The sequence below is a fragment of the Pleurodeles waltl genome, chromosome 7 (genome assembly GCF_031143425.1).
Source record: "Pleurodeles waltl isolate 20211129_DDA chromosome 7, aPleWal1.hap1.20221129, whole genome shotgun sequence".
In the NCBI taxonomy this organism is placed as follows: domain Eukaryota; kingdom Metazoa; phylum Chordata; class Amphibia; order Caudata; family Salamandridae; genus Pleurodeles; species Pleurodeles waltl.
The window spans coordinates 137,135,105-137,151,844 of NC_090446.1; the positions used below are offsets into that span (position 1 = coordinate 137,135,105).

Consider the following 16,740-nt stretch of genomic DNA (forward strand, 5'->3'; position numbering starts at 1 on the left):
CGATCTTAAATTCGTATGAGAGAATGTGAACTTTCTTTACTGCTTGTTAGAGTTCGCACGTTGTCCCACGTGAAGCATGGGCAGCTCACCCAGTCCTGGATCCTTTTAATTCTACTTTTAATTTACCCATTATTCTTGAAAGACAGTGTATTTGGCATGCGAGCACATAAAAAAAATGATGTTTAGGAATTTAGACAACTACACAAACCTGTGACCTGTTCAGACCAGCGACCTAAATGTGAAAGGCTATGTAACCCTGTGCCAAGACCCTATCCCTGCTAGGGCGAAACCTGCCCTCCCTCCTCCTCCTCCTTCTTTTGTTGACCTCTGATCCCACTGCAGACAGGCTCTGCAGGCCTGGCTGCCTGCTCAACGAGCTCCGGCAGACTGGCAGCGCGAGAGTTAATGTCCTGGGTAAAGTCAGCCTTCTGCTTCCGAGTCTGCGATTCGATACCCAGGAAAGACTTGCCCGGGAAGTCTGAGATCAGCACAACTTTTCAGAGACAGCCTCACAGGACACCTACAATCTGGAGTACCCCGAAAGCAACAGAGGAGGTGAGTGAGTGGCTGAGTGAGTGGCTGAGTGAGTGACTGACTAACAACTTTTAAAAGCGCATAACCCACAAGCAAGGAATGTGGAAGGAAAAAAACAAGTTTCGAAGAAAGAAACAGAGTCAGGACCCGTAACATTTAGAGGTGGAAAAAGATCATGCTGGAGAATGCACAGGCAAGCCAGGGAAATGGAGACAGAGGTATAAAGCAGCTAACAGCCAAAACGAGTGAGAGCGCACAAGCTAAACTGCAGAAAAAAATGCAGCTGGGACCGAAAAGGAGGGGGTGAGAGGAGCAGGGCTAGACCGCGAGTACAGACAGTAGCATAGAGATTGAGACATGCTTGACAGCTCTCTAGCTCTCAGCTGGCTCTCCCTCTCTCTGGGTACAGCCAGAATCAGTGATTCAGAAGAGCAGATCCAGCCAGGAACGATGACATTCAGGATCAGAGCGAGAGGACGGTTAGGGCAGGAGGATCCAAAAAAGGACTACAGAAATAAACAGCCATAAGAGAAGGAACAGCATGAACGAAAAGAGAGAGCACAGCCGGGGTCAGAGAGAGAGTTCACTGCAAGGATCATGGGCATTTAGGGAGTACTGACAGCCAGGATAATAGACTCCTTTAGACGGAGACTGAGCGTCACCAGAATTAGAGGCATTTTAGAGAACAAAGTTGTTCTAACAATTTCAAAGAGACACAGCATTGGGGGCCCCTCCTTCCAAATTTGTCACAATTATTCTAATAAATTGGCAATTTTTAAATATGTCTAGGCATATTTAAACATTTCAGTTATGTGACTGTTTTAAAAATGCAGTCAAATATAGGCCAATCATACTATTCTGTTCAGGCAGCCCTTAGTAATGTGTAAAAGTGTCCACAGTGTGATTATTAGTGGTGGGGGTTTTGAAGAGTATTTGGAGTCTCTTACCTTTTGCCACATACACTCAGATTGGATATAAATAACAAAACATATTAGTAATGACCCATTACAAAGCGATTTACTGCTGCTCATTTCAGCTTAGACAAAGCCCTGTCATCAGCATGATGCTTATTTTGGCCAGTCACAATGTGATACAGAAGAAGTGCACGGCTAGAACCAGGGTCTAAATAGAGAGAGAGTGAAAACAAAGCCTAGTCAATGGAAACCCTCAGACAGACTGTACAATATGGGTCAGAATCTGTGATTTCAGAGAAAGCATGGCCAGACTGTGACAAAGAAACAGAACAGATATAACTAGGGACACCCACAGACAGAGGGAGGACTCGACAGATCCAGACAGAAAAATAAATTCAGGACTTGAAGTAGGCAAACAGATAAGAGCACATACCAAGTACAAGAGCCAAAGAAATACCATGGAAGATCAGAGGTGCAGAGCAAGAGATTGAACTCCTGGGAGTAGTCACCTGGAGAGAAGCAGCATAATATGGATCGGTTACATGGCTCAGACAAGGCCAGCGAGAGAAAAAGGAAACTATAACAGCCAAGACTAGACACACCCATAGGTAGAACTAGTGACACCAGTAGACATATAGTCCGGGTAAGAAACAGACATCTTACCAAAAGCAAGGGAAGGTGCACAGATGGAACCAGATAGGGCACATCTATAGCCAGACCACTAGCATCTAGAGCCCAGATAGAACCAAAAAGTGCTAAGGAAAGACCAGAGGCACAGAGAAAGGCATGTGTATAGGCAAGCAGAGACAGAATAAGAGACATCAGAAGACCGATTAGACACCACCAGAATTAACAAGCATTGGCAAAGCTAGTCGGTCTGGGTTTAATGCCCTAATGCATACAGTGTTAACACATTAAAGAAAGACACATGTAAAGGAGTCCCAGAAGGAGACAGAGCTGCAGGAGAACTTTAGCTGTAATTAGTCCCTCATGCAGTTCAATGCAAGCACTTGATTGGAGGCTGAAAGATGCATCCAAACTTATTGGTATTAGGTGAAAGGAGTATTCCTCTGGGCTGAGTTAAGACATGATTGACAGAGTGTCGACCTGCTGAAAGAGGTCAGTCGAAGAAAGCCAAAAGTGGAAGGGGCTGCAAGTGAGATGGCACCGGCAAGAGCAGACACATCCAGAGAGTAGCAGCACAGACAGTACTAGATGCATCTTGGTATAAACTCAGGACACCTAAAAAGACCGCACGGACAGGAAGTAATTACTGATGCCTAGAGGTAGCACAGAGGCAGCTAGGGCTAAACACCCAGAGATGGCCTTGGCGAATTTACAGCTAGGTAAAAATACAACAGACACCTTGGGCAGAGACCGAGAAAAAGAGGAGACGGGGCCAGACACAGACAGACACACACACACAAAAAAAAAATCTACTGCTGGATGTGTTGCCTGTGTGTCTGGTGTGGATCAGGGACCACGACTAGGAGAGACTGCAGGAAAACTCTTGATAAGAGAGATGCCACCCACGACACGCAAGAGTACACCCACCACCAGGGACATACTGAGCACAGCATGAACACGAGGTATCTAGACGGGGCAAGAGCATGGTCAGGGCGAGCACAGTCAAATGGATTTAGCCAGGACCGGGCATATCCAAAAAGAGACAGCTTGCCCAAGACAGACACCCAAAGACACTGCACAAGCTGGATTACATAAAGGCAAATGAAGGAACACAAAATGATAGCTAGGCCACAAGAGAGTTTAGGCTACAGACGGCAGCACTGTGCAGCCAGGCCTAAAGAGTGCGTGCACAGAACCAGAGATGTTCGGACGTGTAAGCCCAGCGCTAGACATGCCAGATATACCCAGAGAATGAACAAGAGACACCACAAAGAAGAGAGAACACTGGGAGACGGGAAAGAGGGCGCAGTCGTTGTCACCATCATCCAGGCCGCTGGAGCGCGCCATTACAGCGAGGGAGAGAGTAAACACATTGCACGAACACCCACTGAAATAGCTCTGCCTGATCAAAAAGCACCCAGACAGAGACCTCAGTCCTGGGGCTCTCAAGTTCCCCAAGCCCGTGCACAAGTAACTCATCGAGTCCAGGATTTTAATTTGCATTCTAGGACTTGTAGTCCTGGTTGTATAATGGGATCAAATACACATCCCAGAATGTAAACTAAAACCTAGACTGACTAAGGTACTCGAGCTGGGAACTGAGAAACTTGGAAGTTCTGGAGACAAATCAAAGAAAGGACGCCTAAGTGCAGGTACAGATAAAAATAAAAAAACTTAGCAAAACCACAGACGATCAGTGAAAGTTTGTCTATCCGGGACAGTGAGAGAGGGATCAGGGGACACAGCCAGGACTCGAGAGAGCATAGCTAGACCCCGAAGTGTCCAAGGGGACTGGATCAGAACAGAGGGGCATCAAGGAAAAGGTGAAGTAAGCCGCATAAACAAGTCAGACAGAGAGAATATGACGGGGCCAAGACCAGAGACACACATTAAAGCAGCAGAGGACCAGAGGCACCCTAGTATAGTGCAGTGAGACGCAGACATGCTGACAGAGAGAGTGCAGACGTATACTTCGTGAGAGAAGGTTAGGCAGCTCTAAGATCAGAGACGCCCAGATGCAGGCGCAGAGTGAGATCGCAGAGAACCGGGGGCACCCTCATCTAGGGCAGCACTGGCAGTGACCAGGGTTCGTTGCAGTAAGGTAGAGGGGGACTGGCATACTTGTCATTTTAATCAGGACTCTTATCCACTCCTCTTCTCTGGGGGTTCAGTCCTGCCGTATCCCCGCCCCCCCGGGGCAGTTTGCAAGTAGAAACACCGTAAACTGCTGCGCACACGCTGTCACTCCTAGGAGTGTCTGTTCACGCCCTGGCTGCGCTCTCGTTATCTCTGAGAATGGCTCAGGAGGGGGTGGGTTGGGGTTAGTGGGAGCTCCTAATCGTATGCACACTGCCCCTCCCCCATCTACCTTATGATTGCTCTGTTCAGACCTTAACGAGCTGACAATGCCTCTCTAGTGACCCGTATCTTTCACAGGAGGCAGCTGCTAGTTAACTGTTTAAGGTGCTAACACCTACTACGATGGGAGGTGCGAGGGGCTTAATGCTTTGTCTCGAATAAAAACAAAGAAAAAAGCACAAGCAGGGAACAAAAGCACAACACGGTCTCACCATGATAGGGTGACCAGGCGTCCCGGATTTCCCCGGACAGTCCCGGTTTTCAGAGGACTGTCCCGGTGTCCCGACGCTTCTCTTAATTTTAAACAAATGTCCCGGTTTTTGGGACAAAGGTCAGATCATTACATAAATGCCCCGGTTCTTGGGATAAAGGTTAGATTATCTAGGGAAGCATAAATTAAAGCCATGCTCTCCTTTAGCATTAACAAAGTATGCAGTAATTAATGTATCTGTTACTGTCAGGCAACACAGTCCCCTGTCTGCTCCCAGCAGAGAGATGGAGTGGGGAGCAGAGAGGGGTGTGGGGGTTGGTTTGGGGTGCAGGGTGGGAGGTCAAGCCATAGCTAATTTTATATGTGTGTGTGTGTGTGTGTGTGTGTGTATATATATATATATATATATAAACTCACACATGTATAGACACACATTCACAAAGCTACGCAAAAAAACGGGACAGGCCAGATATAAAAGTGAGTGTAAAGTCGCTAGTCCCTCTTTTATGTCTGACCTGTCCCGGTTTTTGCTCCTCAAAATCTGGTCACCCTAACCAGGGACAATGCAGTTTTCTTGGGCACAAAGTTGAAGTTTCATTTATCCTGTTACCAGATTGACCCTATATCAGTTTGCACACTATTATCATTGCGCAGACAGAACTGCTAGTTTTTTTTTTAGGGTTGAGCCTGCGTCGCATGCGCTTTTGCTAAGCGAGACGCTTTAGGAATTAAAAAGGCCTCGGAGCCCTGTCCACGTCACGTCTTTGTCTTTCATTGGCTCGTGGGCTTGCCTGTTAGAATCTGCTTGATTTCATTAGTGGAAGGCATGCATACATCATGCCTTTTCCAGTGGATAGCCTTCCTCGAGCGCATCGACCAAGTACAGAAAACATGCAAGGCTCGCTGTTTTCCGTCTGGCTCGTGGACTACTTTTTCTCTATTTTCCCAGCGCGATCTCGCTTGTCAGAAGTCGAGCGCTTTACATAATATCAACCCTGTTACACAGTTAACTGCACTTTTTCCGGTTACGTACATAAATGCACTTTTGCCGATAGGTTTCATTACGAGTGAAAAGTCGGGTTAGGAGTTTACAACGCTATTAGCTCTAACACGAGCAAACGCGAGACCCGTTGCATTGCAAATGCTTGTTGTCCGTGGAATGAGGAGGCTCCTTTGCCTGAGCCAGTGTGTGCATAAAATTGGTAGAAATGTTAGAGATTTGTGATTAGATAACTTGCTTTCTCTGCTGAGATTATAGGTATCCTAATAATGTACATGCTGATATCCCAGGCTTTTTCTAAACTGATCCTTAATCTGTTGAGACCAGATGGCGCCTGGGATGCCACTGCCTCTTTCCTGGACTTTGCTTTTACATATCAGTGCATTCTGGGGGTTGTAGTCTGCGTTAATTTTAAGTGGCCCAGCAAACCCATTAAAGATGCCATATAAAATCAAAGTTCAACAGTGGAAAAGTGGTATCGCAGTGACATATAGCCATTTGATTACCATAGTTGGAACAATATTTTGCCTAATACATAGAATGCCATTCTCAATCCAGTGTCATCACGAAGTAGCTATTGACACTCCTTGGGTTTCCTTTGACACCGCAATGCATTCTGGGTGTCGTAGTCGTGGTTTGCTGCAGTTGAACTAATATCATTAAAACATAAAGCCCCAGACTAAAAATATGGTGTCGGTGACGGCATTGTGTATGCTGAATTTATTATATAGCGCCGTCTGGATCCGAGCAGGATGACACAGTGCGTTCCATAAGGGAATTCAACCTCGTTATTGTGCATAGGCAAACCTCTACATCTTTATCTCTGTTGCTAGGAATAAAGGGGCAGCAATAAAATAATTAGCAGATTTGGGCTTAGAGAGAGGTGTCCAACCCACTGGTAAGCATCCAAGGTTACTCGCTTAAAACAGGGACTGGAACTCGTGTTTATTTATAAGCATACTTCTACACTGGCAATAAGTAAGTGCTGTTGTAGTGGAGGAAGCAGCTAAATATGCAGCATAGTGTAGTACCTTCGCCACCATTTTTATTGAATCTGGGTGCTCCAGATTTGATCTGGGAACAGTGGAAAGAAGGTTTTGAAGGATATATACATGCTATTAAGCAGTTGGATTTCCTCTGGCAGTTGATATTTGTGTTTAAAAACCCTCGATAATTGAAGGAGTACCCTGTCAAACATGGCACCAAGACGTTTGAACAATTTCCTAGCTCAGTAGCGATTCATCAACATCATTTGTTATGTTGTGGCGATGTCTTTACAATATTTACTGCACGGCCCTTGTGAAATCGAATGACCTCTGTGTGCCAGTTTATACCTAAACCAGTAACTTTCAGCCCACCTACTTCTGATCTGAGGTGTGTCAGGTGCGAGGCCAGCTAAAGGTTATGGTTTTGTGAAGTTAATTTGTGTATATCTGGAAAGGTGGGTGTATATTTGTGTATCTGGATGTCATATTCTGTCTGTGAGTGGGGATGTGTGCTGTGGTTGGTTGTAGGTTGATGATCTAGACCTGCCCAATAGTAGGATCTCTGAAAGCTGTGAATGAGAGAAGTGTGAGCAACAGGTGTAAAATTCTTGTATGTCTCAAAGTAAGGCTGTGTGTTTGTGCAGCTGGACCCATCTCCTGTCTGCCAGTAGGATGTGAGATGTGATTATAGGTTATGTTGATCTAGACCTGACCAAGAGTAGTGTCTCTGAAAACCGTGATTGGGAGTAGTGTGAGCGGCAGGTGTGGAATTTTTCTATGCCTGAAAGCAACGCTGTGTATTTGTGTAGTTGGATGCTCTCTCCTGCCCACAAGTAGGATGTGAGATGTGGTTGGAGGTTGTTTATTTAGTCCTGACCAGCAAGAGTAGTGTCTCTAAAAATGTGAGGGAGAGTAGTGTGAGCATTAGGTGTAGAATTCTATGTCTGTAAGAGAGGCTGTGAGTTTGTGTAGTTGGATGCTATCCTCTGCGTGCAAATAGGATGTGAGATGTGGTTATATATTATTTTGATCTAGACCTGCCCAAGAGTAGCAGTGACTGAGAGACATGTGAGCAGCAGGTGTAAGATTCTTGTAAGCCTCAAAGTAAGGCTTTACATTTGTGTAGCTGGACACATCTCTTCTCTGCCAGTAGGAAGATGTGTGGTTATAGGTTATGTTGATCTAGACATGACCAAGTGTAGTGTCTCTGAAAGCTGTGATTGGGTGTAGTGTGAGCAGCAGATGTGGAATTTTTGTATGTTTGAAAGTGAGGCTGTGTATTTGTGTAGTTGGGTGCCATCTCTTGCCTACGAGTAGGATGTGACATGTGGTTGGAGGTTTTTGATCTAGACCTGACCAAGAGTAGTGTCTCTCAACAATGTGAGTGAGAGTAGTGTCAGCAGCAAATGTAGAACTCATGTATGTCTGAAAGGGAGATGGGCAGGGGGTGCGCACCACAGCATAGTGCGCCCCCATACCGGGTCGGGCCGGATCAGACCGGTTGCATCCGGCAGCCCAACTGTGGCTGCCGCGAAATTTAAAAAAATCACGCTCACCCCGAGCGGTGAGCCGATTGGCTGAAGGGGGTGTGGTGGGGGCTCCCAGGTGACCAGCAGGGACAGCCTGAGTTAGTTTAAAAGGGGGACTCAAGTCCCTCTAGGGTCAGGCTGTTTTCTTGACCCTGGGCTGCCCCTGACGATCGACGCACTCCTCCAGAGGACTGGAGGAATTCTTTCCTGCCCACCCATCCCCAGAGAATAGCAGGATTAGGAAGACCTTAGGAGGGAAGGAGTCATGTTTTGGCACAAAACAGGTGGATAACCTTGGCATCAAGAATACTAGTGCAGGCAAACTCAAGATGGTATCAGGAGCTTTTTGTCTCAAACCAGGGTGGCGGTGCTGTGGGTTTAGGAAAGGGGCTCTGGACGACCGCTACCGCAAATGTCCATAGCTCCTCCCACGGTACTCCATTACATGGCCCTGGAATTTTTTAATTTGGGGGGATGTGACTGCGTCAGGGGAGCAAGGTATGGCCCGGTTGCCCAGTATCATTCCCATTGGGTGCCGGGGGGATCCCTTGCTTAGGGTTGGCTCTGGCATGGTTGGATTGGGGGACAGTTTTCATGCTGGCCCGAGCCCCCTCTATCTTGAGGGGGCAGGTGAGTCTCGCCTTGTGAAGCGTAATTGGTTTTGGGGGGAATACGGCCCCCAGTTTACAGACGATGCCACAGGTGCCTGGTGGGTGGACAATAATGACTCCTATTTAAAGAACATAAACTATTTGAGATGCATATTGTAAATAATTATGGAAATTTAAGGATGAAAAGAAATACTGTACATATGATGATGTTTTTTATGTCGTGTTTATATGGTTGTGAATTAATACGGCCTGAGAATTGTTATATTCTCTATCACAGGAAGGTTTCAGTCTGCTTTGTTTACTGTGAACATAAAGTATGCTACTCCAAGCAGTGGATCATAAAGGGGAAACCAGTGTGAACTATTTGTTTGTGGGTATCGATGCGGTCCCCTACCTGTGTGGTTGGAGGTTGTTGATGTAGACCAGCAGCAATGGAGTGAATGTCCAGCTCCTACCTTTAATTAGGGTTTGAGTAGAGCTTCTGACCCGTAGATCCAGATCACTGGTATGCGAATCAAAGATGCAGGATAATAACGATTGCACAGCTGCCAGAGTTCGTTATGGCATGTTTAAGAGCCTCAACCCAGTTCTTGCTTTTAAACTAACACTTAGCATTATGGAACTTGTATTTTCAATGTTAACTTTGCCACCATGGGCTGAAAAATTCTGAGCATGTAAAGTACTGCTTAGCCAAAAGAAAGTACTTGAGAGTGATATGTGACAAAGAGCTTCTTGGTAGGTGTGCCATGAGTGACTGGTACTTACAGCTGGATGTCAACTCTTAGCACAACTGTATAAACATGGAACACTTCCAGTGGTAGCTTGCAGTATTGCACATCAACACACATATTATTATTATTGATGTCGGTTCTCAAAACGGCTATTGGTGCTTAATATCAAAGAATGCCTTCTAGCTGCCCACGCCTGGCTGCTCTGCTACCAGCAGTCCCTCTCACCTCCCCACTCCTCTCCACACTTACCCTTCGCTGCAGTCCCAGGTAAGCAACCCAGCGATGCAGGCATTTAACAGACCCCTTCATTCACAGATGTTCTGATCCCGAGCCCCCTCCCTTCCAAGCTGGCAGCTCGCCTACACGGGAAGGCAAGAATGCCCTCCCTTGTTTGGGGCAGAAGTCACTTTTTTAAGGGCACGGAGTGACTCGAAAACCCGAAGCTCACTATCTGTTGCAGTTTTTTTACTTCCCCAAACATAACAAAACTTCCAAAAAAATAAGAAGCAAACAAATTAATTTGGAAAAATGTTAAGTAATAATGACAGCTTGTAAGTGGTGAAGGGTAGGTGGCATGTTCTGCAGTATGAGTGTTGTCAAAAAGTCTCCTGGCTCGGAAAGGCAGGGATTGCCGTGGCAGAGTCAGTAACATACCAGAGTCTCTCCTGAAAGGCTGCACGCCTCTGAAATGTGTACCAGCTCTGTGGTTAGTCAGTCACATGCCGGACTCGCCTTTGAAAGGCTGCTTCCCCTGGAAAGGCAGGGATGGCTGTGGCAGAGTCAGTCACATGACAAAGTTTACTCTTATAGGCTCCTGTCGCCAGGACACAACCAGTCACAAATCAGAAACAGACTGACTGACTTTGCTCCAGCCTTGTAGGATGCACCAGCCTGTAGCAGAGTAAGTAGACATTCCCTGAGTATCCTAACAGGAAAGTGATGTGTGGCTGTGGATCCGTGCCAGACCCATTATTGAGAATTTTAACATGGGGTCTAATGCTTACCCTTGGTTTTTCTAGGAATTCAGGAAACTTATGTGTTTTAAACCCACAAAATATTGACCATTGCTTTTTTTTAACCAGTAAAAATAACTTTAATTAGAAATTTTGTGTTATTTAATTTATTTCAGAAAGTTTCCCCAATTCTCAGGGGTTCATCAATGAATGAATGAATTAATCAATAAAGTACTTGTAGAGCGTGGCTTATCAACGTGGGGTTGCAAGGCACTGAACTGCTTCAGCAAGGGGGCCTGTCTGAGGTTGAATGGGAGTGTGTTCCAGGTCCGGGCTGCGAGGCAACAAAAGGATCTCCCTCCATCTGTGCTCTTCTTGATTCTGGGGATGGTGGCGAGGGTGAGTTGGGAGGATCGGAGTTGTCTGGCAGGAGTGTAGAAAGTCAGGCGGTGGTAGGCCAGTCCGATGTTTTGCAATGACTTGTAGGTGTGTGTCTATAACTTGGAAGGTGATGCATTTGTTGACAAGGAGCCAGTGGAGGTCTCTGAGGTGGGCGGATATGTGGCTGTGGTGGGGAATGTCCAGGATGAGTCTGGCTGCTGCGTTCTGGATTCTCTGTAGTCGTGCTTGTAGCTTCATTGTGATGCTGGTGTAGAGTGTGATCCTGTAGTCCAGTTTGCTGCTGACAAGTGCGTGGGGAACTTCTTGACTTGTGGGGTTCCACTTTAAGATCTTCCGAAGGAGAGGGAGATTGTGGAAGCATGACAATGAGACAGCGTTGATGTGACGGTCATGGATAGCGTGGAGTCTAGGATGATGCTCAGGCTACATGCATGGTGGGTGGTGGTGGGAGCGTTACCTACAGCCTCTGGCCACCAGAAGTCATCCCAGGCGGAGGGACTTGAGCCCGGTACGAGGATCTCTGTCTTATCCAAGTTGAGTTTGAGGCAGCTGGCTTTCATCCATGTGGCGACTGCTCTCATTCCGTTGTGAAAGTTGCTCTTGGCTGTTGATGGTTGGTCAATCAGGGAGAGGATCAGTTGAGTATCGTCGGCTTGGAAAATGATGTTTAGGCCGTGCTGTCTGACAGTTTTAGCGAGCCGAGCAATGTAGATGTTGAAGAGGGTTGGACTTAGTTAGGAGCCTTGGGGTACTCCACAGCAGGTTTCTTTGGGTGCTGAGGTGAACAGTCGGAGTCTGACACTCTGGATTCTTCAGGTGAGAAAGGATCAGAATCATTCCAGTGCCTTGTCGCAGATGGTGGCGTTGTGGAGTCTGGTGCATAGGATGGAGCGGGAGACTGTTGAAATCGGTGGAGAGGTCGAGGAGGATGAGGGCGGTCGTGCCTCCGTGGTCCAGTATGGTGCAGATGTTGTTGGTGGCTGCGAGGAGGGCCATTTTGGTGCTGTGGTTGTTCCTGAATCTGGACTGAGAGGGGTCTGGGATGCCGTTTGCCTCAAGAAACTCCGTTAGTTGCATGTTGATGGCCTTTTGTGTTACCTTGTCTGGGAAGGGGCGCAGAGATATGGGTCTGTCATCCTTCATCTCCTTTGGGTTGGCGGAGGGTTTCTTTAGGAGTGGGTTGATCTCTGTGTGCTTCCAGTCAGATGGAAGGGTTTTGATGGAGTGGTTGATAGTCCGGCTTAGCCCGGGGGCGATGGTGGCACTGGCCAGGTTGAAGATGTGATGTGGGCACGGGTCTGAAGGTGCCCCTGAATGGATGGAGCTCATGAATTTATGGGTGTCTTCTGTGGAAATAGGGGTCCAGTGGCTCAGAGTCGGCTGCGATGTGGGGTCCGAGGTGGTGCTGGTGGGCCATTGGGGGAGGGGGGCTTTGGTTTTCGAATCCTTCGTATATATGTCCTGGATTTTCTGGTAGATAAAGGTATCGAGGTTGTCACAAATGTCTTTGGGGGGGGAGGATGTCTGAAGTGTCCGTTCTGGGGTTCATGAATTCCTTGACTATGGAGAAAAGATCCTTGCTGTTGTGTGCATTGGCGCCGATGCTTTCTTGAATGGTAGCCTTCTGATGATGTGCGGTGACTGTGTCTTTGTAGGCTGTGTGGCCTGTGGTTGTTTTGGTGTTTCTCCATTGTCGTTTCAGTCGTCTTCAGGTGCGTTTTGACTCTTGGAATTCTGTCGTGAACCAGCTGGGTTTCTTACGGTGCTGGTTTCCGGCAGGTTTTATGAAGGGGGCTATGGTATTTGCACATTCTGTGATCCAGCGTTGAAGGTTTCCTGCCGAGTCGTTAGCGTTCGTGGTGTCCAGTGAGGGAAGAGTGGCTGAATGCATCGGCGAGTGGGACTTTGGTGACCTTGCTCCAGTTTCTGTGGGGGGGCGTGGTGGAGTACGGTGGTCTTTGTGAAAGCGAAATGGACGCATCAGTGGTTGGTCCTGTAGTGTTTGGAGGTGTGAGAGCGGGTGATTCTGTTTCCTGGTGACAAGATGGGATCGAGGGTGTGACCTGCTGAGTGAGTGGGGATGTTGACTAGTTGCTTGAGACCGAGGGTGACAAGGTTGTCCAGGAGGGATGTCATGTTTGGGTCATTGTGGTTTTCAAGATGAAAGTTGAGGTCCCCAAGGAGAATGTACTTAGTGGAGGCGAGTGCGTGGGGGGAGACGAGGTCCGCGATGGCTTTGCTGAAGTGGGTCAAGGAGGTCTGTAGCCAAGAGTGCCGTGGAGGAAGGTGCTCAGGTCGGTCTGAAGTTAGAAGTGTAGGTGTCCGGGGGGTGGTTGGCTGGTTGTGCGTCTCAATGGTGGTCGTCAAGAGGAGGGTGTTACTGTAAACTATGGTGGCACCTTCTCCTGGTCAGTTGACACTGTCTTTGTGAATGATTTTGTAGCCATCATGAATGGGGGTGGCGATGTCCGGGGCCGAGGTGGGGGTAATCCAGGTCTCTGTGAGGAAGGCGACATCAAGGGTGATCGAATGAAGGTGGTCCCTTACTTCTACTGTGTGTTTGACAAGGGAGCAGGAGTTGAGGAGTATGCAACTGAGGTGACCGCCTTGGCTCGGAGTGGGATGTTTTGTCGTTTGGAGGCAGGTGAAGAAGCAGTTGTGGCAGGAGAATGGTATTTGAGTATTCTTCGGATCAGCTTGGTGGCAGGCTGTACATCTTCCAGGGTAGAGGGTATGCAGGGTGTTGGTGCTGTACCGAAGGGTGGTGTGGGTACCTGGGTCTGTAGCGAAGGGCGCAGTCCAGGGGCGGATAAGCGCAGACAGGCTCGCCTTTGGTGCTGCCGTACAGCAGCTGCCATTAAGAAGGAGAGGGAGGTGGGAGGGGCCGGTCAGCTTGGGGGAGGGAGGTCGGGAAAGCATGTTGCAGGTAGAGGGGCAGGGCCGCAAGGGCAGCAGCGGCAGGGACAGAGTGCGGGAATGGCACTGAACAGTAGAAACAACACAGAAGCACAAAGAGAGGAAAAAGAGTAACAATAGACAAAAAGGACAGAAAAACAGAGATGCACAAAGCAGCAGAAACAGACAGATACAGATCGCCACTAGGCCACCAGGGATGAGGCGCAGGCGGGTGCCTGCGGGTGGAGGTGGACCCCAAACTTAGAGTCGGGCAGGCTTTCACTTGGATCAGCAGCAACAAGTGGAGCTACACAGAGGGGAGCAAACAGACACTGACCAGCAGGTCACTGGAGTCCATGAACACTTCCTATGTGCACTGTGTAGGTTTTTGTCTGAGGTTTGTCTTATGCTCATGGAACAGGACAGGGTGCATTCAACAAGTAGGTCTGTCAAGAACAGTGATCAGAGGAACAGCAGAACAAAGGTTTTGGGGGTGGAGGGAGACCTTGGGAGCAGGTATGCAAAAAAAATAAATGTCATGCCTGGAAAGATAGTTTCCAAGGGGGAGGCAGCACCAGTGTCAGGGGAAATGAAATAAAACTTTTAGTGTGTTGGGAGTTTAATGACATGAGAAAGGGGGAGGAAGGTTGAAGGAAAGCATGAGGTGAGGTGCAGCAGGCATCAACCATGCAATGAGAAAATCATGTTTTGCTACTGTGACTGCTGAGACTTCGAATTTAGAGAGTCCATATAGTAAGGGGAAACGGGTTGGCTGCCCACACCAAGGACGGATTTGTGAAATAAAATGTAACATAGATATTGCAACATTAAAATATAAAGCAAAGTGAACTATTAAAAGCCTAGCACAAAATATTATGTAATTGAGGTTACGGAAAGGGAAAGATGGGATAGGTAAAACCTTCAATACCTAAAACACTACAGTCCTCTGGAGAATCCAACCTCATATTTTGGCAGGGTGTGCGTAGGCATATGCTTGAAACACTTGAGGGGTGAGTGAAATTAAGAGTTTAGGTGCTGACCCTGAAACTGCACATATTTATTGAGAGCATACACTCGTAAATCAGAGGCTGTTCGTTATAAATGATTTGATCAATTTCTGGAGGAGCCCACTTATCTCATTAGGGCTTCATTTCAAAATGTACCCCTCTTTATAGGGCTTCAAAAGTTAGCAGGCAGGGGCAGAGAGGCACAGAGCCATGCAGTAACTTGCCCAGTATTACACACTGGGTGGGTGCTGGGATGACAACTAGAATCTCCTGGATTTGAAACAGACGAGTTAGTCACTGGGCCATATTGCCTGAAATAATAACACGTGTCCCTCTAATAGTGAGGCAGCGATATTAGTAGCTGGACAGGAGGTCTACATGCCTGAAGTAAAAGAGTTGTTTTACCAATGGGCTGTGGTTGATTTCTGTAGGAATCACCCTGATTCCTGCAAGCCCATCAAAACCTCCTTCCCATGCACACATTTCAAAGGCATGTATTTGAGAGGTAAAGACATTACATCTGTATCAGTTGGTCAAAAATATCACAGCCCTCTGTGGCTACTCCTCACAGGCTTAATGCAATACCATACAGCAGAGCCCTTCCTTATCCTGCCTGTAAATCATCCCCTTCACAGTAATTGCCGTTGACCTCTAATGAAAGCCTTCATCCTGCACACAGAACCACCACAATGTAAAATAATCTACTGTGGTTGCTCTTTTAGAACATTGTGTCTAGCAAAATCACCTCACTTTCCGACTACACCACCCATAAACTACCATTTTGAAGATCATCCTCTTGAAATTCTGCAGATTTGATGATGGTGGCCCATTCATTAAGAATCAAGGGGCAAGACTGCCTTCATCACTTCACTGATACAGGAACACAGAAGGACTGAACCGGTCTAAAGAAAGTCGTAACTCCCAGGAAACCTCCAGTACTGCAGAGCAATCGCCTCCGAATTCCACAGACAACTTTTATAGGAAAGTCCACCTCACCTCTAAAGTTACCAAGGTAAAAATCCAGTTTTATTAATTGTCACAGAAGTTTCTGAGCCGATTAATCTCACTTGGTTTATGTTCATGAAGATTGTTCATCACACTGTATGTCATTTAAGTGATCTATCGACTTTAAAACCATTCAAAAACATAGTGGATGAATTGTGGTTCTTTGAGAAGCTCAGTGGAACATAAGATGGTCATTACTACATTTAATCAACAGTTGGAAAGTTTGCCATAGTTTGATTGCATGAAGAGCAGAGGAAGAGGCACAGTTTTTTTCTGGATGAGTTGAATTTAAGGACTAAGTAGAATGCACACAGGTTCGCATAATCCAATCTAAAGGGAGTCATGGCACCCATAATTGAGTGTTGATGACTGGACAAAAGAAACAACATAAGTTCTTTTATCCTTAATTGAAAAAGAAGACCTTGACAGGGCTTTAGTCTATTGCTAAGCTCAGGTTCACTGCAAACTATATATATATATATATATATATATGATGCTCTGAGCTAAAGCAGAAGGCCAAAGATATTTTAAGTACAGATCAGGATAGGCATTGACTACACTGACCTCACTTGCAGGTGGTTTAAATTGATGCGACTGGCTTTGTTTTCAAGTGTGACGGGGCTACATACAAAATTGGGCATCAGAAGAGTGACCTGCGGAAAGAAGAATATCGTTAAAAATAGATTGTCAGCAGCAAGATTTGTGAAAATGGCGATCAAATGATTTGATTATAGCTGGGAAGGACCATAGATGGTAGTAAAAGTAAACTGGAAAGTGCTATACCCTCCAGCCACCAGTGAATTCAAAACACCTGCTGATAAACCATCTGACTTCTTGACCAACAAAATTAGCCAATTACACAACAACATAGCACAGCGCCTCAGAACCACCTCTCTAGAGACCTGCTCTGCAGAAATAGTCCGTACACCCAGATAACATATCTCTCGATTCTATCGTATTTTTGCTAAATTCATATT

The 16,740-nt window shown here is 46.8% G+C and overlaps 1 protein-coding gene across 5 annotated transcripts in view; it reads left to right on the forward strand.

Annotated features, from left to right (window-relative positions):
- Positions 1-389: 389 nt before the first annotated feature.
- The window catches only part of DNMT3B (DNA methyltransferase 3 beta), a 543,013-nt gene continuing 526,662 nt past the window's right edge, over positions 390-16,740 (forward strand). For 2 of the 5 annotated variants that reach the window (XM_069243399.1, XM_069243402.1), the window contains exon 1: positions 390-555. In XM_069243399.1, the coding sequence (XP_069099500.1) occupies positions 406-555 (150 nt within the window). In that variant the 5' untranslated portion in view covers positions 390-405. Of the gene's footprint in view, positions 556-15,568; positions 15,771-16,740 lie in introns of all 5 variants that reach the window. The other 3 variants (XM_069243397.1, XM_069243401.1, XM_069243404.1) reach the window with 2 other exon arrangements.